The sequence below is a fragment of the Cyprinodon variegatus genome, unplaced genomic scaffold (assembly GCF_000732505.1).
Source record: "Cyprinodon variegatus isolate N-32 unplaced genomic scaffold, C_variegatus-1.0 Scaffold204, whole genome shotgun sequence".
Taxonomy (NCBI): Eukaryota; Metazoa; Chordata; class Actinopteri; order Cyprinodontiformes; family Cyprinodontidae; genus Cyprinodon; species Cyprinodon variegatus.
Window position 1 is genome coordinate 93,143 of NW_015150657.1, and position 26,620 is coordinate 119,762.

The window sequence follows — 26,620 nt, forward strand, 5'->3', positions numbered from 1 at the left end:
AATAATAAAGATTTATAAAGACAAAGATTACAAACAATTCATATTGACTTATAACACTTGATTGCTGAATTTAATATGATAAAACTATAAAGGCAATATATGTATTTTTTTGTTAAATTGTCTCAAAGGACAAACAATGCATGATTAGCATTAAAACCATAGCTCTGCTTTGATGCCAAGGCGGTATTAGATTTGATTAGAAAAAAAATCTATCTCAGAGAAGAGAGACTTGACTTGGGAATAGAAACATTTCAGTCTGTTTTTTATTCTTTTCCTTTCTTAACAGGTCCAACTGGGAAAATTCTTCTCTTGGCTTTCCTTATCCTGAGAAACAACCTGAAGTGTATCGTTTCAACATTTGGGGCGACTCGGTTTCCTTTGATCCACCTTAACTCCTCAACCAAAAAGTCCCTGACCACATAAGAAGGTAATGGTATGACCACATATGTTTGAACATCTGTATCAAGCTGTTTCTATAGGATCACATTTAAAGGATTGAAGCTGATCAGTTTACATTGATTACTGTGCTGTACATACTATGACAGTTTGGTTTAATTTGTCTAACAAAATTAGAAGGTACAGACTTGTTAAAGCATCTCACTGGACAGACTTACATTTATCTGTCTTAAAGCTCCGAGTTGTGATGAATGTCCATCAAAAGTGGGGAAAAAAAGTAAAATTTAAAGTGAGAGAAAGAGAAACTGAGACAGAGACAGAAAGAATGGCTGCTACCTCCACAGATGAAATGGCTGTGTGGGTGGATGTACATGTGAGTGCAGGCTGCTGGGAGCTATGAGTGGGAAGCGGGTACTGAGTAGGAAGAGGAGAGCTACTTTAGTGAGACAATAAACACCAGTACGCTGGCAGTCACGCTCTCATGGTTCATGTGTTTTGTGAATCTCTAGAATGACAGTCCCAGGTATTCAGTTAGGATCTGTTTCTTGAAGATTGGCAGCTGAATAAGTGTCAGTTGATGGGTTTTTTTCTACAATTCACAAAGTACAAAATGAAGATTCAAACAGTTGCAGTCCATTAAAAAATATAAATGCCTGGCTTATACACAAGGTAGATTTTATGGTAAATTCAATATATAGAACTAATTGTTTGAACAGTTTGACAGTTTTCGGCCCAATAAAGGAATGTTACCTATATTCAATAAGAATTAAATATAGTCCTCAGGTAGTTATCTGCCGGCAATATATTAAATACAGTTACCTGATATTTTAAGGTTACATTGCCCTCTAAACTGTGTACAGACCTTCACCTTTTCATTACAATACAACAAAAGACTAGAGGCTTCTTATAGTAATTAAATGTGGTAATGTAGAAAAAGCACATTCTAAATGTAAAATAAATTAGAAAGAAAATGTTTTTAATAAAAACAATCTGGAAAAACATGATTTTTTTTTATTATTAGAGCTGCAGATTATTAAATATAAGTCTTTTACAGCTTTGGACATCTGTACACTGACATTTATGCCCATTTTTGCCTGATTGGATCAGAAGTCTTGACATTGATCCCAAAGTCGTTATTGCCTCTTATAAAATTTCTACCACAATTTATTTATTTCTTTATTATTATTTTTTATATATAATTATGTTTTTTGTTCCAAATGAATAAAGTTATCAAGCACTTTCTTGATAACGTTATTTTTTCACTTTCCAATGTATTTTCCTATAGACAAGGGGTGTTATCATAACAATTCAGTACTACGTCACTCCTATTAAAATGTTGCTGAAATGCAAATCAGGTTAACCTTATTTTATTAATGAATTCATTAACTTTTATACATTGCCTTAATCCCCACTGTTGTCATGAGAGGGGTCTGGAAAATCCTCAAAAATGGCCACACTGAAGGCTCTTCTCCAGGATTCCTTCCCTAAAGGGAGCAGCTCTGACCACTGTAGCCACCAACTAGTTTACTGGTGGCCAGTTTCACAGCGACATAAGACAGAAGCCAGTGGTTTTGGTACTTTTTTTTTTTTATTGAATACATTTGAACATTTCATGATAATTAAAAACCTTTTTTTTTTTCATTTAAAACTTTGATTACGATTAGAATAACATTACAAATATAATGAATGCAATATAATGTGCTTTGAATTGTTTCAAAATTTTTTTATATATTCTGAAGGTGTGGCGTCTTTTGTTTTGCTGTAAGTTAGCTATGACATGTATAGCAAATTCTGCAGGTAGTGTATTTAATGTGAGCTAGAAAGTAAGTTTGGTTTCTTTTAACCCGAACACCTTAACTCATATGCTTGAGGTGTTTTATAAATGGCTTTTGGGTGAAATGCAAATGTGACTTTTAATGGCTGTTTTTATCTCTATAAGTAGCTTTTTTTTCTTACTAAAAAACTGTAGACATTGATATTTAGTCAATTCCTAGTTTCTAACTGCCAAAATATTTGAATGGTACCTGCCAAGGTCATACAAAATGTTAGTCATTATAAAAGTCAAGTACTGTATAATTAAGAATTGTATTTTAATATGCTATGAAAGAACCTGGACCAAACTTATGTTTTCCAGAATTCAAATAGACTCAAGTATTTTTTGTTTTTTAGCACAGATTGACCCTATGAACAAGGGTGACCTTTATGTTTTAAAGCCAATCAAACGAGTAAATTATCTTCATTTTATTCAAATTTAAAACTGTCCTTCAAATCTGCAACCTGTTCTCAAGGTGACTGTAGATTTGCATAACGTTTTTCAAAGTACTGCTGGTGTTTATTTCATTATGAAACATGAAAATAAATATGAATGAGATATAGTAGTACAGGTGTTTTTGTTCATTTTATTCTGGAAACATTTGGTTAGATCCCTTTACTTTTTTTCATTGCTTATTCTGCTTAAGTTCATTCATAAAATCCCTCCATCATCTCTGCATGTTTATCTTTACATGGTGATAGGATAGGTCCCTATCTCCAGTCTTCATTGGTGAGAGGTAGAGGACTCTTCTGACAGGCTGCCAGTCCAGAGCATGGCAACACAGACACACATAACACACGATATGCATGCATAAGTTCATGCATAAGTTCAGACCTAAGTGCAAGGTAAAGAGGCCATCTAACCATGTTAGTCGGGTTCTTATGCACTGTTCAAAAAAGTTGCAGTACTGTCAAAAAATGCATGCATGGACTGGGAACATGCACCTCTGTTGCATAAAAGACCCCAGACTGGAATTTGCGCATCTTTGTGCAAGGCAATGGTAATAACACTGCCCAACTCTGCAGACTAGTATAAAGTAGTTTGATATATCTCTGAATTAATGTTGCTCAGAGGTGCTCTTAGATAGCAGTAGTAAAATCTGTTCTCCATCTAGATCTCCTTTAATTCCACCGCAAAGCTGACAGTGAATTTAAGAAGTCTTTAAAGGCTTTTGTTTTGCTTATTCCAAGTGTTTTGATAGCTATTTTTCAAACCTTTAGTTATTTCATGTACAAAATATGATAGTTGACTCCTACTATTTATACATTTTCTTACGTATCCTTAGATAAACCGCATATGAATTATTAGTCAGTTATAAGGCAAAAAACTAAAAAGCAAGAAACAAAAAAAAAAATTTAAGGCTCAGATTTTAAGTTATGACCTGTCAATATTCCATCCACACAAAAGTTAAGAACAATACTTACTCTTTGATTGTAAAATTTTATTCTAATAAAACAACCAATATGGAAGAAGAATGAATATATCATTATATCAATATATAATTTTCATGCTAAAGCACAGTGGTGGAAGAATCATACTGAGGCGTCCCTTATCTTAAGAAATGAAAGAGAAGTTGGTCAGAATTCATGGGATGATTGATGAAGCTACAGTGCTATGGTAAAATAACAATAATAATAAATAATATCTAATAAAATTTTTTAGACACTCCAAAAGACCTGAGATTGTGGTGGTTCAAGTCGCCAGATAATCAGCCATTTGTCAAATAGAATAATTTTTATCATAGCATGATTTTTTGCAAAGAAACTCTTAGGCATTTTTTTTCATATTTACTTTGTCTTGGTATATTTCAAGCCTTGCCCAGTCAAGGGTAAGTCCTCACAAGTTATCTTTCCTTAGAAACATGGAGTGCCCACAGGCAGCAATATACCTTAAACCCTCCTTAAATAAATAAAAGAACATGAGCAAATTCACAGTTACTTCCCAGGGCACGAGAACTTGAATCCCTTGCCTCTTAGGCTCCTGCAATAATATGGCCTTCACAGGAGAGCCCTGCAATGCAGCATCTGTGTGATGCACATGCGCGTGCACACACACACACCAATACACACACATTCAGTGAGATGGTGACATGTAAAGTGCTCGGCTCGTAGGAGGGAGATGAGGCAACAGAGAGCGTGGTTAGGAGAGTGCTGAAGCCTGATGAAAGGTGGAGGAGTGAGTAGGCGGCACAAGGGTGGTAGGAGGAGGAGGTAGGTGAGGATGAGGAAGAAATAACAGGTGGGAAGAAGATCTCTTAAGTGCAAGAAAGAGAGCAAAGCAAATGAGATTGATTGACAGGACAAATGGATTCCTTTATCAGCTCAGTCAATACATAGTCTGGAGAGGCGTCTTGGAACTGATTTTTTTGGCTGACAGTTCATCAACTCACTCTTTTTGTATCAGAGTTGCATAGACAGAGCAGGAAATAGTTTCAAAATAGACGGCCAGAAAAATCAGCTTCATTTGGGAAGATATGATGGCTAAATGATGTCAACGTTAGATTTAAATTTTCTAATCGCTACAATTATTTTTTAAAGATGTTATAAAAAAAATAGGGTGTAATTGGTCTACTGCTGACCACTACACCTCTATCAGCAACCTTGTTTCCGTGACACTGTGAATTTTAGAGGGTTTTACGTTTTTAGATATTTTATGAACAGCTAAACTTTGAGTTGAGTCGCCAAGAGGATTATCTTCTATTTTTTGCTTTACAGTCATAGCAAAGGGGAAAGTCTTTTTATTTAGAACTTTAAAAACATGCATTTCTACTTTACGGAGTTCTTCTGAAAGGTGGCAGATGCAAACCAAATCAAAAATTTAAAAACTTCCAGACTCTACCTCAAAACGGACAGTCCACTTTACTGCAAAATGATGAAGAACATGAAGGCTGGTTTTGTCTAGACTGCACTTTTACTGGTGTGTGTGTAATATCTTCCCTTGACAGCATCTTTATACTTTGTGCCTAGAATGTGCCTCATTGGATAAAATGTGTTTACCGCTTTCCCATGTACAGCAACCCGGTAGCTGAATAAAATTTGTCCAGACAGCAATATAAACATATCTTTGTGGGAAATTTAATATATCTTCAAAGTACACAGCATAGACATTAACATTAAAATGAAAATACATTTATGTGTATTTATAAAATGTGTACAGATTAAGAAACAATAGGCTCATAAGTGTCTTTGCCCTTTTCTTGAAGTGCACAAATCACAGCCTTCAGTGTTGTTTGGTATGTCTTTAAATATTTTAGTTCATAAATACTTTTGATATCAAAGAGAAATTAAATGTTGTTCAAGGTTTTTGTAGATGATAATATTGATAGTAGGAAAGATCTTAGCTGCTTTCATTTAACCATATGTAGAATAGTTCCCCAGCCCCTAAAATTATCCCATCATGCATCATGATGAGACCACCGTGCTTGAATATAGAAATCCTGTTAACCTGGTGATAAACATTGTCTTCTTTTCTGCAGACACAATGTTTAAAGTTCACACCAAAAACATCTCATTTTATCTAATCAGGTCAGGGGATTTTGTTTTGCTGTTCTAAATGATATACATACATAGTGTATTCCAAGTACTATTTGTGTTTTATCCCTCTTGGTATAAACTATTTTTAAAATATTTTTCTGCTATCTTTGCTAATTCCAAACTGAGAATGAGGCAGAGAGGCGATTGGGCTTTTTCAGTTGATGTTTTTTTTATTTTTTTTATATCAGTTTGGTAACCACCTGCTGCGTTCTTAATAACTTTGAATGTTCTTTAGCACTTTTTCGCACCTGATCATTGACCTCTTTTATTTATTAATTTTTTTGTAGTTCTGCTAGAGAACTTGCTCTGCTCCTTTGCCTCAGACCTAATGTGTGTCTTTAGGTTTTCCTTGTTTACTCATTACTCGGGTGTAGAGGGTTGTGCCTGTAGTCACGTGGCCTTTTAGTTTCTTGGAAATAAAACCCAAGTCGGTACCTATTTTAGGTAGCTAGCTTTTAAATTTTATGCAAGTGAACATATTTTCTCGTACTTAGAAAAAAGAAAAAAAAGAAAGAAAAAAAAATCTAAACCTGTTCTCTTAGACTGCAATAATCTTTAGAGGTTCTTCGTACAGGACCTCATGGGCTTTCACTTTTGTAGCCTGTCAGATATCAGCCTGGTCAAAGAATGTCAAAGATAATTACATTAGCTGTTATAAACACTCTACAATGGCTGTGCACTGCCTCTCATATCGCCATTAAAAATGTGTCAGCTTATCTGATTGATTATGTAATGATACGTGTCAAAGACTAATTGAGCAGGAGGCCCCCAGATTGCGGACACTTTCCTTTATCAGTTGCAACCTATGAAAGACATTTGTGTCAAACAATATGTCTGCATAAACTCTCCAGTACTGTTCCGCTAGCTGCTTTCTATGGCTCTAAAAACCCATAGTTTCCTCTAATATCTAACATTACACAAAACGCTGTGTTTACTAACAAAAACAAGGTGCAAATTACATTAGTTAAATATAGTAAGCCAACAAGGAGCAATAATTGGAAAAGCTTTGTATGCAACCTGACCTAAGTTATTCTTATATGCATTCAGTTCTTGAAAATGTATTGCATTTACATACACCTTACTGTTTTAGGTTAAAGACACACTAACATATTTTTATACATACGACTGCTATATTGGATGTTAGCTTGTAAATACCAAAGACCTACAGAGTTTACCCTTGTCTTCCTGTTCTATTTCTACCTGGAGATGGTTAAATCTGACTTTAGAGTCAAAAATACCACTCAGTATTAGGCAGATATGTGTTTATCTTAACCCTTTAACTACCTGGTCAAACATCAGTCACAGTACATGCAGTTACTTAGGAAGACATTATGTGGACAAACTGTGAATTCTGGAAGCATGTGTTTGAGAGAAAAATTCAGCTGCTGTTTACTCTGTATACCCAAATACTTGTAAAGCATGAAAGATGGAGTCAAACAGTGCTTATTGGTTCATAATCAACACCTATCAGCATCAACCAACCCCTCTGGCCAGGTGCCACTGGCTTCCTGCCAGTTACAACTGACCTGCTTTGTACTGAGATGCAGAAGCTGTCACATTACAAAGTCACAATGCCTCATTCATACATGAGGACTGTATCTCAGTTATGACTTTGTTTTACATTATCGTTCATAGTTTGCATACATGAGGCTCCTTTACTGATACTATATGAGCATCTTTGATGGATAGACATTTTTCTATTACTTGATTTAGTTTTTTTAAGGGCCTGTAGCTTTCAGTTCAGAACTTTTCCAAATACTTAATACGTTGACCGACTAAATGCGAGAAATTCCATGTCCATCTATCACAAATTGTACAAAGCAGACAAACACTTTTTCTGGTCTTTTTTTTTTTCAACATGCATTACTAAAACAGTCTGGTATAAAATAGAAGTAATGAGCGTCTGGCTCAGTGAACCCCTGTTGATTTATATTGCTGGATTTGATATTTGTCATCTTCCTATTAACAAAGCTCCATATATTTTTGATTTTACTTTATTTAATATTGAAACACAGTACATCTACTGGCCAGTCAAACACAGCTATGTTATGGTCACTGTGACTGAACCTCTTATTGGTAGTTTGGCAGAGTGAGCAGATAACAGTTCTGCTGGAAAATGAAATATGTTCTTCATAAAGCTTGCTTTGATATTCCCTAGAGGGTGGCTGCTTTGAATTTGTAGTCTATCAAACACACTGGGGCTACAACAGCAGGTGGCATAGTTCCCTACACTGATTATAGAAAACTTACTCCACCTCATACTATGTGTATTCTGAGCCTCTCCACTCCAAACTCAAGGATATTGATCTACAGATAAAATGCAACGTTTGCATTTATCTAACGGAAGGACTTAAGGTAACCGTCCAGTTCTTTTTCTCCCCAGCCTAGTAAACTTCTGACATCATCTCTTGATTAGCAGTGGCTTAAAACAGAGAATGCAATAGTTTTTACCCCTGTTGTTAAGGTACAATATGAGTGGGTGGTGTTTTTGTGTGGTATTGCCTTTTGGGGAGTATAGTGCCAACTTTCAAGGAATATGCTACTTTTTGAGGACTTCTAGGTACTTATGAAGAACAGTTTTCTCCTTAGTTCGTGCATTAGGCTTAGAAGTAAGGTGTGAATTGAGATATGGTTTGATTAAAGTTTCATTTATTTCTATGTCACAAAAATCAGAGTAAGTCAATGAAAGTCCTCGTAAAAAGTGGGACATACTCTAACTCAATGTGACTCCAGCTACTGTCCACATTTTTTAATCTAAGCCTAACTTTGGATTGACTTTGTTTCACGATCTTCTCAGGACTGCAGCAATCTAGGTTGTTTGTGCTTCATTTTCTGTTAACCTGTTACTTCAGCTCGACCCTGCACTCTTTAGAGGGAGGTCGAAAACATTCCTGTGCTGTTTGTTCTTCGGTAATATCTAATTTTCTGAGTATTGTAAAAAACAAAATGTTATAAGCTTTTAACCATAATCTTAGAAATGAAGCAAGATACACGCCTAAAAAAATAATACTGTTTGTCTAATGAGTCAATATAGAGCACCTATATTTATCAACCTTGAAGTTTTCAAGCTTTTGCCACATTTCAGACTTCAAACACTGTCAAATTTATATTTTTAATTTTTTGTGAACAATCAAGAAGTGTAACAAAATTTAGTTGAAAAAACTGAGAGTGGGGAGAGCGAAATGAATCAGCCCCTTTACTTTCAGTGCAGCAAACTCTCTCCAGCTCTGAGAATCACTGAATGATCTAATGTTGAACTAAACGACTGACGATGATAAACAGAATCTGCCTGTGTGTAATCACATCTCCATATAAATTCAGCTGCTCAATGATAGTCTTAGAGGTCTGCTTAAAGCGCAGACAGAATCATGAAGAACAAGGATGTTGTGGAAAAGTTTAAAGCTGGATTTGGATACCAACAGATTTCCCAAGCTTTAAACATCACAAGAAGCACTGTACATGCGATATTATTGAAAAGGAAGGGGCATTGAACAACTGCAAATCTATGAAGACCAGGCCGTCCCTCTAAACTTTTAGCTCAAACAAGGAGAAGACTGATCAGAGATGCAACCAAGAGGCCTATGATCACTCTGGATGAACTGCAGATATCTAGCTGAGGTGAGACTATACATAGCACAACAAGCAGTCATATACAGTAAATATCTGGCTTCAATGGAAGAAAGCCATTTCTTAAAGTTATCTAAAAAAAGTCTTTTTTACAGTTTGCTACAAGCCACCTTGGAGACAGAGCAAACATGGCAGAAGGTGCTCTGGTCAGATGAAACTGAAACCAAATTTTTGGGCATCAATGAAAAAAGTTATGTTTGGCGGACTGCTCGGTGGCGCAGTGGGTAGCACTGCTGCCTTGCAGCAAGAAGGTTTTGGGTTTGATTCCCGGCCTGGGGTCTTTCTGCATGGAGTTTGCATGTTCTCCCTGAGCATGCGTGGGTTCTCTCTGGGTACTCTGGCTTCCTCCCACAGTCCAAAAACATGACTGTTAGGTTGATTGGCTTCTCTAAATTGTCATTAGGTGTGAGTGTGTGTGTGTATGAATGGTTGTTTGTCCTGTGTGTCTCTGTGTTGCCCTGCGATGGACTGACGACCTGTCCAGGGTGGACCCCGCCTCTCGCCCATTGACTGCTGGAGATAGGCACCTGCATCCCTCGCAACCCCACTCGGGACAAGCGTGTAAGAAAATGGATGGATGTTCGGCGGAACAGCAACATAGCTCATCACCCTGAATACATCCTCCTCACTGTCAAACATTTTGGAAGCAGCACCATGGTGTGAGCCTGCTTTTCTTCAGCAGGGACAGGGAAGATGGTTAAAATTGATGGGAAGATGGATGAAGCCAAATACAAGGGCATGCCTGAAGAAAGTCTGCAGAAGACCTGAGACTTGGACTGAGATTTATCCTCCAACAAGACAGTGATCCAAAACATAAAGCAACATCTACAATGGAATAGTTCACAAATAAACATATCCAGGTGTTTCAATGGCCAATTGAAAGTCTATATTGTCTGTTTTGCAAGGAAGAATGGGCTAAAAAATTCAGTCTCTCTATAACCACAACTGATGGAGACACATTCCAAAGCGATTTGCACCTGTTTTTGCAGCAAAAGGTGGTGCTACAAAGTACTAACTCAAGAGAACTGAATCATTTTGCACTGTCAATGTTTCTATCTTTTTCTATTTTTTTTTTTACTGTAAGGTATCCAATAAGTCTTGTTTTACTTCATGATCGTGTCCCACTTGTTCAAGGAGGCTGAATATTTTCACAAGGCACTGTAATATACACTCACCGGCCACTTTATTAGGTACACCTGTCCAACTGCTCGTTAACACTTAATTTCTAAGCAGCCAATAACATGGCGTTAACTCAGTGCATTTAGGCATGTAGACATGGTCAAGACAATCTCCTGCAGTTCAAACCGAGCATCAGTATGGGGAAGAAAGGTGAGTTGAGTCACTTTGAACGTGGCATGATTGTTGGTGCCAGAAGGGCTGGTCTGAGTATTTCAGAAACTGCTGATCTACTGGGATTTTCACGCACAACCATCTCTAGGGTTTACAGAGAATGGTCCGAAAAAGAAAAAACATCCAGTGAGCAGCAGTTCTGTGGTGCGGAAATGCCTTGTTGATGCCAGAGGTCAGAGGAGAATGGCCAGACTGGTTCGAGCTGATAGAAGGGCAACAGTGACTCAAATAACCACCCGTTACAACCAAGGTGGGCAGAAGAGCATCTCTGAACGCACAGTAAGTCGAACTTTGAGGCAGATGGGCTACAGCAGCAGAAGACCACACCGGGTGCCACTCCTTTCAGCTCAGAACAGGACACTGAAGCTACAATTTGCACAAGCTCATCGAAATTGGACAATAGAAGATTGGAAAAATGCTGCCTGGTCTGATGAGTCTCGATTTCTGCTGCGACATTCGGGTGGTAGGGTCAGAATTTGGCATCTACAACATGAAAGCATGGATCCATCCTGCCTTGTATCAACGGTTCAGGCTGGTGGTGGTGGTGTCATGGTGTGGGGAATATTTTCTTGGCACTCTTTGGGCCCCTTGGTACCAATTGAGCATCGTTGCAACGCCACAGCCTACCTGAGTATTGTTGCTGACCATGTCCATCCCTTTATGACCACAATGTACCCAACTTCTGATGGCTACTTTCAGCAGGATAATGCGCCATGTCATAAAGCTGGAATCATCTCAGACTGGGTTCTTGAACATGACATTGAGTTCACTGTACTCAAATGGCCTCCACAGTCACCAGATCTCAATCCAATAAAGCATCTTTGGGATGTGGTGGAACGGGAGATTCACATCATGGATGTGCAGCCAACAAATCTGCGGCAACTGTGTGATGCCATCATGTCAATATGGACCAAACTCCCTGAGGAATGCTTCCAGCACCTTGTTGAATCTATGCCATGAAGAATTGAGGCAGTTCTGAAGGCAAAAGGGGGTCCAACCCGTTACTAGCATGGGGTACCTAATAAAGTGGCCGGTGAGTGTAGGTTTCCCTTTTTTAGACATGTTTCATGGTTTTCTAAGTAATAGTGGTACATGTGTACTGAGAAAAACTTGGGATTGTTTTACTCTAGACAACATTCTGTGGTGCATTGCAGCCTAGTTTCTTTTTTTAGGATACTAAAAAAAGGCAATGGTTTTGCCATGACTAGAATTTTGATGTGTTGCACTAGTGTCACAGAATTTAAATGTAATGATTCTTCTATATCTTTCAAAATAAATCTAGACCCTACTGTAAACTAAATATGCACAGCTCTATGAATTTCCATGAAACCAGACCATTGTGCCCTTGCCCCTCCCCCACTAAAGCCCTGGCCACCAGTCACAGTGATCTTACTGGGTCTGAAAATTAGCCAGAGCTCAAAGTGACCTTCATCACCAGACAGCACGTAGACAGGGCCGAAGGACAGCAGCCTAAGTTCTGTATTTATTGCTCTTCTAATATATGAAGTGCTTTTCAAATGAAGAATTACCGGCGATGCAATGGCAGACTGATAGGACATGACATGTGTGGCTCTATGGGAAAAACACATGTGCACACATACAGGAGAAAAGAAAATTTGTAAAGCTTTTACTGTAGCTATGTGCCGGTCAATTTCAGCTTCATCTTCATTGACGTTCTACACTGGTTTGAGTCATCCTGCTGCATTTTTTTCTCATACTCTAAAAGCATTTGAAGCTGCAAGGAACTGTATTCAATGAGCTCTCTTTTGTTTATTGCTGTCCTTCATGCTAAATGTTTTAGTGATTTTTAGTCAAGGTTGTTGGATTTTATTTAACATACATGATCTAGGGCTGAAACAATTAATCAGATTAACCGTGATTAATCGATTATTGAAATAAACAACAACTAATTTAGTAATCGATTAATCCTTAACTGGAGTATAGAAAATATAAAACATGCCTTTAGCTGGCAGAGCAACCTGCTTAGAGTAGTAAATATACCAAAACTGTAAAAAAAAAATATGTTAATATTTGGATTTAATTTAATTTAACAAACCTTTGGCGATCTGATTATTTATGGATTACTTGAAAAAATAATCGAACAGATTAATTGATTTGCAAAATAATTGTTAGTTGCAGCCCTATATACTACAAAGTGAACAGCAATACTCTTACTCATTATCAAAGTGTTTTAAGAGAAACACAGTGTTTTGTTCAATAAGAATGAGAAAAGGGTCTATTCCCTTTTCAAATATTGTTCTCATGTTAATCCCGCTAATTAAATGAGGATGTTTATATAGTCCTTTGTGTTTCCTATGTCTAAATATATGAAAAAATAAAAATTTGTATGACATCTTAAATTGCTGGCTTTCACCTTGTGGTCCTCTATTTTCGCCTCTGAAAATTAGTTTGAATAAATGCTAAGGGATTGCAATGACCCACTGCCCTCTGCTGGTTAACACCATAAACCTGTTTATTACCTGTAAGATGAACTCACAGTATAATATACTTGCTATTTAGTATGTAACTTCCTGCCAATAAGTAATATTTTCTTTTTTAAGATTTTCTGTTTAACACCAGATGAGTCTTTCAATGACCACTGTAGTCTCAAAAGCTTATCATCCCAATGAATTAAAAATTCCCATGACTATAAATATTTTGGTCATGTGTAATAAATTTTTTGACTGATGCCTACAGAAAAGTTTCTTATTAAATGTTAACGTATGGTCAAAAAATGATCCCACAAAAGTTTAGAAAAGTGATCAATGAATAGCACTATCAAAAAAAAGGAGCACAAAACAGGAGTTTTCACATCTACAACCTTGACCTAATTGAACACAAGTGGATATCTATCTATCCTGGAAGCTGCCCTGGTTTGGAGGTAGGACTTCTGGAGAGACCCCAAATTAAATGTGGAACTTAATACTAAGAAGCTGTTAAAATGTCCTTAATTCTTTCTTTGTATACAGTAATTCTATCTAAGGATTCTTCATAGAGGTTGAGGTGAAAAAAACCCACTCCGATTTAAGAAAAAAAAATTCTGATACAGACAAGGGGCTTATTGAATGCTGCTTAAAAGTTACTCAAAGAAAAAAAAAATATATTTTTTTAACCAAAAGTGCTTTTAATATTACAAATAGGCATCATCATTATGCATATTCCAAATTACAATGATAAACCCGTACAGTATTCTTTCCTCACCTAATTTTTTTTTTCTGGTTTTATTCTCATCTAAAAAAAACATAACTCATATTATAGTTAATCGTTCTACTTGCAGTAGATATGGAGAAGTTTAGAAAGGTATCCATTTACATGCAGCAATTCACTGACATTACAATAAGAGCTTAAACCTCTCCTACCTAAATGAAAAGAGTGACTAAGTGAAACAAGTGTATGTGCTGTGTTACTTTTTTTACTCTAGGGAAGCAGGAGGAAATTGTGCTTAGATTAGAGAGTCCATAGGAAAAAAATTATTTATTAAATTTTTTTTTTGATGATATTTTGTTTTATATTTTCCTAACTTTATGTTAATGAAGTGTGGTTCTGGGTTCGATTTGCGGTCCAGGTCTTGTCGGGGTTCTCTCCGGGTACTCTGGCTTCTTCCCACTGTCGAAAAATATGATTGCTAGCTTAATTGGCTTCTCTCAATTGTCCTTAGTTGTGAGCGTCCTTAGTTGTGAGCGTGCGTGTGCATTGTTGTGCATGTCTTGCTCATAGACTGCTGGAGATAGGCTCAACTGCGACCCTAACATTCTGAAAAGAAACACTTCATTCATTGTAATGTTTCATCGCTGCAGGCCTGTAAAACTAATGACTTTCCAATTCTAGACCACATATAGAGTGCCTTGTACTGATTAAAATAAACATTTAATGTGTTTAAATATTTCTTCCAGAGTTTATTTTGCCCTCATTGCCTTATATTAAAAATATGTCTGTCCCAACATGAAACAATTGAATGATGGTTATGTCACTCTTATGCTAAGTATATATTTTTACTCTTGCACCATTTATGAAGAAATATCCAGTTTTTGTTTTATTCGGATTGTATATCAATACCATATACAGTATAACTATTCTCTCACAGTTTTCTTTTCTGTCCTACTTATCACGATATGGTTGCATTCTATTTGTCGGATGATGAAAGTAATGAGGAGCAAGCTGTGCAGTATACTCTGAATGCGTTGAGTAGTGCTCACTATAGCTTTGCCTTGTGTTCAGGCTGCAGTTATTGACTCCTGCTTTCCTGCTTCAGCTCACTCTCTGGATCTCTGTGGACTGCAGAACCAAATGACAAATTACCTCAATACAAACGCTTACACACAGCTCAGGTACCAACAAGCCACTTATCTTCCTGTAGAACCCATAACAGCACCCTTTGTTTATCTCAGCTTCAGCCTGTTCAACTGCAGTAAATTAAATGTGCTTTCAGTGTTATCCTAGGACCCCAACTGTCTTATTAAAAAGGAGAGCATACAGATGAAAAAAAAAAAAAAACGAATCAAAACGTTTTCTAACTACATCCTTTTTTGCAAATGTAAAGAAACTTGCTGAGAACCACAGTGTTAGTTCTGGCTTGTTATATGGTGTGCCTTTTATAACTGTAACAATAGAAACTCCTGATGTACAGACAGATTCACCAGTGTTTCTCCTTCAGTCTCTGTCCAGTCTTTTGAGCAGTTTTGAAAAGTATCCATGTGGGTTTCTGTCCAAATGGAAGATTTTAAGTTTGAGTTACTCTTAAGTTGTCTGAAGCATAAAGAAAAGAGTGGAAAATGATTGCAATTCCAGACTTAATCAGAATTAAATAAAAAAACGTTTTTACAATGTTTATATTAAGATAATTTAAGATAATGACTTTACCCTTTTGCTTCTAACACCGAAACTTTTTTTTTGTCAGACTTGAAGACAGTTTGTTACAACATCCTGCATATGTTTTTTTTTTTTTTTTTTTTTTTTTTAAGTTCTTTATCATAAAGGTTTGTTATCAAAACTGAATGTTCACTGCTGATTTAATTTTGACAATAAAATAAAGAAAAAATAGTCTGGAAAAGTAAGATTACATTTTATTATCAATTTCTGCAGCCATTGTGTCTAATACTGATGGTATTGTATACTTCAGTACAAGCCTTAATGGATCCATTAATATGATTTAATCAAAGAACACCTTATATTCCTTGAACCCTACTTGATTTCACCTAAAGCCAAGTGCCTGCTCTGGTCATTTTTACAGTTGTTTATTCCACCTGCCCCACCAGCTGTATGAATCATTTATACAGAAGTTGTCATCTGCCAGCCAGTAGCCAAACCCATCAGCTCACCACCTACACAGACATTCACATGAACCCAGCGGTTTTGACAATGAAGCAGTGGTGCTGCAGCAGGGATTATGACTGAAAAAAGAGATTTGTGAATGTGTCAGATGCAGTGGAGACTGTTCCTTCTCTAATATGTAACATCCCTTATGCTGCAGTTCATATAATCCTTACCTCTTTCTTCCATCTCTTCTTCTTTTCTTCAGAAATTGAGATCTCCATCTTTTTGCCTGGTCTTGCCAGCTGCTATCTAGCTACAGCATGGCAGACAGTCGACAGCCAGACGATGGTTCCCCACAATGGGAACCATCAGGGGGGCAAGAACCAAATGTTACACATGGAGCAAACAGCTACTCTTCAACAGCCTACAGGACCTGCCAGAGTGGCGGGACTCACATGACCACAGCTCCTTACACTGCAAGAGAGAATGGATTTAATGGAGAGCTTGCTGGGGCTCCTGCTATAACCGCAGGTAATGTGTTCTAAAATTATCCATATTTACATTTACGTCTTGAACTTTTTCATTATTTCACATTACAACCACATTCTTCAGCTTATGTGACAAATCAGGACAAATTATCAACTGGACTGGAAATAAATCATGTCTTTGATTTATTTGCAGAACCACATTTCACTTTTATAAGAGCTCCAAGACCTTGGGTAGTGTTGCTGCAACATTTGCATATGAAGAGGCTTACAATATTGCCCATTCACCTTTGCAAATTAGGTTAAGCTGAATCAAATTTAATGAAAAGTGTTGTGACAAAATTATTTTTAAAAGTCTCACCACATATTCTTGATTACATTTAGCACTACCGCAAGTATTCAAACATATTATATGTACTGCTTTAAACTATCCCATTCAAACCTGGCTGTGTGTTTAGAATTACCATGCCGAAAGGTAAATGTCTGCTTTAATATGTCTTTTGTAGACTCTAACATATTTTATTTCAAGATTACCATTTATTTAACTCTATCCATCTTCCTATAAACTCTGATAAGCTTCTCTGTTCTCAATTTAGAAAATTATTAGATTTATGGGGGATATTACTTTCGCCAAGCAATGTGTATGTGACTATCTAGTAATGGTCTAACCTTTGTTTATCTCTGTTTATCTGCTTACTTTCAACCTTGCTTCAAATAAACAAATGGTTGGTGTGAATTGGTGGCGCAGTGGTTAGCGTGCACGACCCATGTATGGAGGCCTTAGTCCTCGACGCGGCTGAACCTGGGTTCGAATTCGACCTTTGGTGTTTTGCCGCATGTCTCTCCCCCTCTCTACCCCCTTTCTTGTCAGCCTACTTTCCAAAAAAAAAAACAGCCACTAGTGCTGTAAAGACTCAAACAACAAATGGATTTGAAAGGATTGGAGGGCACATTGTATAAACTGTCAGATTTACATTAAAAAGTTTTAGATTTTAGATATACTGTAGCAGTTTTATATTGAACTGCTATATCTATATATACTGCTTTTGTCATTCTGATAGTCATGCAAAAGTTTTCCCAGACAGAGAGGGAATAAACAGTTGAGCAGACAAGGTCTGGGTCAGTTTTCATCTCAAAGGGATTCTTGTGAACATGTACACTTAGTTACAGTAAAATCTGAGCCCATGGCTATGTCTAAGCCAGTCTAAGTCAATAGCTGCATTACAATAGTGATAGCTTAGAATAACCTGAGGCACTCTTACCATAAGCTTTGTCAAACAGGAAGTTATTAAGCCTGGTCTTAAAAGTATACAGGTATCAAAAATATTTAATGTATTTGAAATCTATATAGAATTAGGAGGCCTCCAATATACAGAGGAGGCAAGGGCTGGTTATACTCCCTGCAGCAGTGTGTCACAGTGAGCATGATGCAGACATTTTTGATTTATGCCCAATATTGAAGCGTGGTTTGGGCTATGTTATTCCACGCCACAATGCAAGAGGGACAATCAGGAACTAGCTGTGGGTCTAGATAGGGCCGAGGCGGTGAGGAAGTGGGGACAAGTTTGTCTGACAACGGAGGGACATGAGGGTGGAAAAAGAGCGGGGATCTAGGTGGAAAAAGGGTCCCAGCGTTCTCTCGCACCTTGCTCTTCTAGCTGGTCCAACTTCATGAGTTGATTTCCACAATTGTGGTCATACAAACAAAACAAGCGGATGTAGATTTGACCAATGAGAGGCCTTCTGTCTGTGGCACTGTCTGCGCTCACCTACAATTTGGGAGAGGTGCAGCAGTGTGTCTGCGGAGGAAGTGGGGACGTCCTTTTGTTCACTGCGACACCTATGCAGACGACATAGTTTCGAAGTATAAATCAGCCTTTAGTCCTCGAGGCAGAGGTCCTGGGTATAATCCCTGACCTTTGCTGCATGTATTTCCTCCTTTTCTATCTGCCTACTATCTGTCTTGTGACAGCAAATTAAGCTCAGCAGTGCAGAGGAAAATTATCTAAATTCTATTGAAACAAAAGCAATTAAAAATGAAAGCTAAAAAATGACAGATGATATCAATTTATTTTAACATTATTGTACAGTACCCTGGTTTCTTTTAACAGAAACACCAAGCCAGCAGTTTTCATCACTGCTATGTTTGAAAAGGTTCCAGGTTACAAAACTTAAGAATCAGGACAGTTTTAATCATGCAAGAATCACTTTAGTGAGATCAAATGTATTTTCTGTTAATATGACAACTCTATTTTTAATTAATTAATTTAATTAATTTTGATTTAATACTTTGACTTCTCTGATTTCACTTTTAGAAAAGGATGAGTTATGGTTAACTTAAGTCGTTTTTGTGGTAGCACAATGTACATTTGTATATGAGGAAAAACATCAACTGATTTTTGAATTTAAAGAGAATTAATTTCCCCTTTGGGGTTGGAAAAATATTTTTAAATAGAATAACCTTAAATAAACTGATAATGTGCAGGTTCTCTAAAGTTGTATGTTGTATCACCATGTGACCTTTTCATGCTGATACTTTTAAGGTTGTCTGCATAGAGTGGGTTTGCTGCACTCACTAGGATAGCATACTGTTATTAACAACACTGTAATTAACACATAAAGCATTTCTTTGTTGTAGCCAAACCCTTTCCCCTCTCATACTCAGAGGACCAGATTGGGAAACAGTGGTGCTAGTAGTGTAACTATGGCAACAGTTTCCCTACAATTTGACTGAGCCTTTGTTCTTTTTGACTGTAGCTTGCCACAGACAAAAGAATTTAGCAAGCAATGCGGTAGAGCTAATTTAGAAGCCCATTTTTCCATTGTTGGGTTTTCATATATCATTTTTATTTTTAATGATGATTCATAATGGGGAGTTTTCTTCTGAGTGTAAATACTGATAATGTCTTTGTATTCAGAATGCAAACCTTCCTAGTATAAATTAGGAAGAAATTACAAGCTGTGCATTTTATGGTTGAAGAAATTATGTTTGCTGCTAAGAGCATTTCATTTTGCTGAGTTTCCATTGGGTTTGTTTTGTAATTGAAACAAGGAAGATAAATATAGTATAGCTGATATCAAAGGATATGTCAGTGTTAACACATTATTTAATTTAAATAGGTATGTTGTAGGTCCTTATTATGAGCTTCATCTAAAGGTCTTCAGCAGTCAAGCTGTTGGTCTTTATAATGTTTTTCATTGACTAATATCCTCTAAATTAACACTAAGTCTTGAAAAACGATATAGTATGATATTAAATTGTGCACAAATGCGTTATATTTGATCATTAGGTAGCTTCTGAGGAAAGTAGCTCTTATTTTTGAGCATATGTGTAAAGGTTAAAGGGGAATGTCTGAATACTTTCTATGGTTTTTCTTTTGCTTTTCAGGTGTGCAACATTTTGTGTTGGTCTATTGCAAAAAAAATATAAGTAAAATTCATAGACGTTCACGGTTGTAGCTTGAGAAGATGTGGAAAAGACTGAAGGGTATGATTATCTTTTCAAGGCGCTGTAAATGACTCCTTCAGAACTACGTAGTTATTTGCGGAAACAACACAAGCTCCTCTTTTACATAGAGTTACTTGTAATCATAGATTTAATCTGTTTATCAACATCATGTGAGTAGTATTTAAACAGCCTTCAGCAGCTGCATGTAAAGCTGTTTGTCTGCTTTGCATCTTATCACATTTCGTTAACATCTCCTCAGAGTAGGGCAGAGTATAGGCTGAGTGGGACAGAGTGGGTTACAGCACGGCTGATGTTGGTTCTCACTCGGCCTTCTCCCCCTGTGAAAAGCTCTTCAGTCACTGTAAGAACCAGTGAAGCACAAAATTGTCCTCTTGACTTTCCTTTGAAAGAAAGTTGGAAAAAGTCAGTCAGCTATGTTATTAGTGTCCAGGGAAAGAGAGAGTGAAGGGATGAGAAAAGAAAACAATAATTTAATGTACTGCTAAATAGGGTCTGGTGTAGGTGAATTTGGGAGTATGAGGAACTTTGATTTGCTCATAAAAAGATTTTCTGCATATCTTGTCCCTGCAATCTGTCTATTGTTTGACAATATATAAGACTATGCAGACATATAATACAGTAACAAATAAACTTAGAACTTAGATGGTAATCACAAATTGTCCCTGAGGGACTTTGACAGTAAAAATTGAATCTAGCTTATACAGATGTGTAGAAATATATGGATTTGATCAGCCTGAACATTCCTGACCATTGTAGGTTAAATGGTTATATAGGAATTGGCATTTCAAAGCTTCACAAAAAACATCATCCACACACTTATTGGTACATTCCTACTTGTTATTGTTACTGTTCTTCTCATTTATTTGGTAGTAATGTCAGTGGATATACTACAGTAAAAAGACAAAACAAACTACAGTATTTCAGAGCACAGATGGAAATAACATTAAAGACCCATGTACATTGATTGCTGACTCTAATGACAAAAAAACAGACTGGTAACCCTCACTGGAAGACTCTTGGAGCAAAGCCAAAGAACAAACAATCAAACACAGATCTGAAGACACATGACAGGCTGAATGCCACATCTAAATGACAAAACCTGGCCAAGACTCCAGAGAATCATGTTTTCTACTCCAAGTATCAACAGGTGCAAAAAGCAGTTTAGTCCCAAAACAAAGAATAAGGAAGGATCCAATGAGATTACTGAAAATATTGGGATCTCTGCTAAAAACAGGATTTAAGCCTTACAGGATGACCTTGAAGGGAACAGACTGTTTCCAGACAACAGAAAAACATACGGCAAAATTAAGCTCTCTCAAAAACAGCCTCATAAAAAACAGCTGCTAAGCCAAGAACAGTAATAGCAACTGATAGTAACTAAACATACAACAAGAAAAATACAACAGTGAATTTTGGCTGTTGCATGCTGTCTGAAATCTCAAAGAGGATCATACAGAAAAGAGAATTACATCCAACCTTGAAGAACTTAGTCATTCAAATTGGATGAATGAACAATGTTGCTAAGATGAAGTCAGAAATATTGAAGGAAGACATGATTTGTCTTCTCAACGCTTCAGAACAGACAAAAAAAACCTACTTTTTAATAATTTCAATTTACTTTATCTGTGAGACTTTGTGTTTAATGGATTTGCGTTAAACACAAATCCATTTAACTTTATTAAGAAAGTTTCACTTGATACTGTTTATCACTGGATTTTATTATAGCTCCTGAAAAACTCAGTCGGCCTTCCGTGTACCACACTCGACTGGCTTAAATCCTACCTGAAGGACACAGTTTTCTAGGTGCCATATGGAACTTTAAATCAGGAAAAAGAAAAAGCCCTTACACTGGCTCCCTTTAGCTCAGAGAATAGACTTTAAAATCCATCTGTCAGTCTATAAATTACTGAATGGATCAGGACCTAAATACATAACTGATTTGTTGTCAGTCTATCAACCCCCCATACCATGAACATGGAGTATTTAGTTCCAATGCTCCACTTATCTGGAAAAAACTTCCAAAAGACGGTAAAAGTTCTTCAAGCCTGAGTTCTTTTAGGTCAAAGTCAAAAATTCATTTTTTTTTTTAGAACTGCCTTTGATGGTTGAAGTTAAACTGTTAATTGAGGTATTATTAGTTTAAGCTTGTGGTCCAACTGCTTTATTTGTTTTACTACCTGTTTTAATCCTTTTTAATCTTTATTTGCTTTTACTCTGCTTTTATTTTTCTTCCAATTTATTGTTTAATTTATGCAATTAACTCAATTGTCCTTGTACTGAATTGTATAGCAACTACATTTTTATACAAATTAACATACCTTGCCTTGCCGTTTACTGTACACAGTATAGAAAATACCAGAAAAAAACAGTTCAATGAAACAAACAGACACAATATAATGACAATTTTTTTTTGTCAACATACTGTGTATCAGTTGAGAGGAATGCAATATATATCAACCATTTTATATTTTTTTCCTCAAACAATTATACAATTTTGATTATGTATTTAATCACAATTTTAAAATAATGCTCAATTTCTCAACATTAAAGACTTTTCTTGCACTTTTCATCACTTGATGGACAGGAATGTCACTTCAAAAAAGTCCCTTTTAATGGCATAAATTACACCCTAACCCTATAGGGAGTTTAACAGTTTTTATTTATTTATTTTCTGGATCTCTCACACCAACAAGATGCAGCCATCCATCCATTATCTTACACGCTTGTCCCAGTTGGGGTTGCGAGGGGTGCTGGTGCCTATCTCCAGCTGTCAATGGGCGAGAGGCGGGGTACACCCTGGACAGGTCGCCAGTCCATCGCAGAAGATGCAGCCAGTTTACTTTATTATTATTATTATTATTATTTTTTTTTTTAATGAAAACAGTTGGGGATACCTGTCTGACACATTTGATTGATTCTGGTATAATGTATCAGTACCTTTAGAACTGTAATGTGAAACTGTCTTAAAGATATGAGCGTTTTGAACAAAATCTTTGCAGATGTTTAATGAGCTACAAAGCTTTTAAAGTAATAGATCTGTTTGGTCAACGGTTGACATATCCTGTGACACTTTTATCTGATTTACAGAGGGACCTAAGCCAGTGGCTTGCAATCCTGTTGCCACGGAAACTATTTGCCTTTTAAATTTTGGTTGCCTGCCACTATCACATCCAAGATCACTCAGGTTCTCTCTGTGACCTTGCAGTCTATGTTTTATGTGCTGATTGTTGACTCCAGGGATGGTTCCTAAGCCATCCAGCATTTCTGGTTCCGTTGATTAGCATCGCAATAGGAGCAAAGTAATTCATATGATTTCAGTCAAAATGGAAGCCTTTGGAGTCTTTTTTTTTTTTTTTTAGAAAAAAATAAACTGGCCAGTGTTTGATAGGTAAGGTGCTGTCATTTAACATAAGTTGTAAAACTGCTGAGGCAGCAGTTCCAGAAGTTATGTTCTTGACAACAGACTGTTTATTATCAAGCTTTCAATTATTACTGAACCAGAACAACGAAATCAAAATCAATAACTTTTTTATTAACATAATGGATATTCAAATGAGTTATGGCTGTCAGCTGCACTTTAGATTATATGTGTAATTTTTCATGAGAAATTAGGCTGAAAAATTTAACAAAGTTTTCTACTCTTCAGTCTGGTATAGAGCTAAAGATCTAGGTGTACACACATTGCTTTATAAGCTGCAGGCCAAAAACACTGGAACATCTAGTTTGTTTTAAGGATATGTTTTCTTTTTCTTTCCATACAGTGAAAAAACAAATCTAAAAAAAAACTTTACACAAGTCTAATTTTAATATTTTTATTTGACAAATAACTATATATATATATATATATATATATATATATATATATATATATATATATATATATATATATATAGTTATAAAAAGTAATAATTATTGCCTAATATATAAACACTGAAAGATAGAGCCCATGCAATTTTGCTGCTGTTAAAAATGCAGCACTGCTTTGAGTTAGTGAGTGGGCAGCACTAAATGCTCCCGGAAGAACTGCGTGAATGTGTATATGTAGGAGTGTCTATGGCTGCCAGATTATGTGGTGTGTGGGTGATGCTGAATAGAAAAAGATTCTGAAACAGCAGCATTTCACTGATTTACCCAGCACTCAGTCCTATAACCGCTGCAAACCAAGGAGCTGATTGGGTGCTGCATGCTGAGGGGCTTTATTTAACCTGAAGATATAAATGTAAATCCAAATAGTCTTTGACTTGTATGGTAAACAGTCTCAGCCTAAATACATAGAGAAATGTTTATTTACCTTTTTTTTTTTTCTTGTAAACAAAAAAGAAAAAACGCCATGCAAAAAGCCAAATGAGTTTTGTCTGGCATGTTACATATACAATGTAATTTCCCCAAATGTACTTTAATAAAACTACAATGGTCAATGAGTATAAGATTATAGATTTACATATTTTTGTATAATTTAATGTAATTGTGGCTATTCATGAGCCCATTGTATTTGTTCTATAACAATACTCTAAAGGGAAATGTCCTCTCTTCAATTTTTATCAACAGCAGAGTAATGGAACAGAGCAATGATCTGAAGCTTACAACCTCTGAATGTTACATTATTTTTTTTTTTAATCAAAGTTTTATAGGGGTCAGGTACAAATCTGCTCTTACATTTGACTGGGTTGGCTTCACAAGACTCAGTGTGTAAATTGGACATTTTTACAACCCTGATATCTTTGTGCTAAAACTAAATATGTAAAAACAGAGCTGGATGAAATTCCTTCCCAATAAAGGACTTGCTGCAGTTACTGAGTTGCAATACCATTTTCACATTTGTCTGGGATGTAAGAGATAACCTTTTACTCCTAAAAGGGACCCTAACCCTTATCTATCCTAACCCTTATCCGTCTATAATCAGAGCAAGTTTCGGCACGGATTGTTCAAGAAGTAACGGCAGAGGCAGTGGCGGTGCTAAAGGGAGAACAGGAGACTCAGCGGCTGCCATCCGGTAATACGCAAATTCCAACACTGGCACGAATACTGCACACAAACACCAATGATAAATACATCTTTAGCCCATTTGCCACACAGAACTGGAATGCCAGCAGGCAGTAAGGGTCAGGGCACACTACCGGCAACTGCCGGTATTCACAGTCTTATTCACAGTCTTATTATGGCAGATTTAAATTAACAGTTCTCATCCTTGATATTCAAAAGAACTTTTACAGTGATGATGTCAGACCAACCTTTGGATCTATCTTTCTAGCAATAAGTATAAAATGATCGTTATCCTACTCTTTCTACAAACAGTTACACATGCTATCACACAGCATGTTAACATAATACATTGAAGTTTGTGCCTGTGTTATACCCAAATGAATTGAAAATTCAGAACGAATGAACAGAACTTCATACATTATTAGAAAACGTTTTTTTTTTTTACAAAGCCTAACTCCAGTAGGAAGAAACTGTGATAAAATGTGTGTTGTTCAACAGATTGAAGCAAACTGATTTCACCTTTCCTCAGTTTTATTTCCTACATTAATATAAATGAGCTTATTAAACACAGTGACTTCATTGGATTTATATCCCTGTATGCTTGCCTCGTTTCTCAATATGCCTCTTTGCAGTTGAGGATACCACCAATTTGCCTCCCTCCCCTCCCCCTTCACCTGCAGCTGAACACTTTGGTCCCTTGGAACAAGGTAGGCCAAGAATAACTTAAAATAAGGTCTTTCGTCTTTCTTTTAACTGTACTTTTTGGGGTGATGTATAGTACCCCATTACCTAAAAAATTCTCTCCAGCCTTCACTGGGACAAACAGCACTGTAATGTTTGTTAAGTGAACCAAACCTGAGCTGTGAAAATTTCAGGCATGTTCTTCTTTCTCCTGTCATGCATTTCCTGTAACTTTCTGGAACATCTCCTCCATCATATGCCTGGAAATCTGTCATTGCCAGTATCTTCATTTTATCATCATTTGTCCCAAATGAATAAATGAGACATTTAACAACATGGACGTTGTGTTGTTGCACTTATAGTATTTTTTTTTACCATCCTCTTTAAACGAATAATTTCTTAAGCTCCTCCCACACACTAAAATCAACCATTTAAAGTTATCCTCCAGCTTCCAATTATTAGAATGCTTAGAATTTGCATGTTTCTGGTCATTGTGCTTTCTGCTCCTTGTCTCTTGTCTGATTTTTCTTTTCTGTGTTTTTGGCTGAAGCTTTGAGTCAGAGACTAGTTCTTTAATAAACGAAAACAGTGATCTTAAATCCAAATACTACAAGGTTATACTTGAACGTAAGCTTTAAAAGAATGACAACTATTAAAACGTTTTTAGATAACTTCTGATGATGGAAGTCTAAAACGTTTTTTTTTTTTTTTTAGGTAACTACATTTTTGTTAAATATAATATGAAGCATTAAAATGTGTTTCTTTCTCTGTCCAGTTTGTTACATAGACCGCTAACAGTTTTGTAATGTTTCTGTGACGGTGAAAAAAAAGGTTTTGCTGAAGTTTGAACATTAACTGAGAAATGTTTCAATAATTAAAATTATCTAACTTAAAACTACTGATATCTAAAAGTAGAAGTTATACTTTAATACAGATGTAACTAAAATGTTAGAAAATAGTGAAATTTTTGAATAAAGGAATCAAACCAATTTTGTAAAAAAAAAAAAAAAAAAAAAAAAAAAAAAAAAAA

General features: G+C 36.3%; 1 protein-coding gene across 1 annotated transcript in view; it reads left to right on the top strand.

The window, feature by feature from the left end:
- The window catches only part of map2 (microtubule associated protein 2), a 103,086-nt gene that overhangs the window by 42,239 nt on the left and 34,227 nt on the right, over positions 1-26,620 (top strand). Inside the window, exons 3-6 of the mRNA XM_015379947.1 lie at positions 287-427; positions 16,238-16,503; positions 24,830-24,919; positions 25,542-25,616. Of these exons, the coding sequence (XP_015235433.1) occupies positions 16,293-16,503; positions 24,830-24,919; positions 25,542-25,616 (376 nt within the window). The 5' untranslated portion in view covers positions 287-427; positions 16,238-16,292. The remainder of the gene's footprint in view (positions 1-286; positions 428-16,237; positions 16,504-24,829; positions 24,920-25,541; positions 25,617-26,620) is intronic.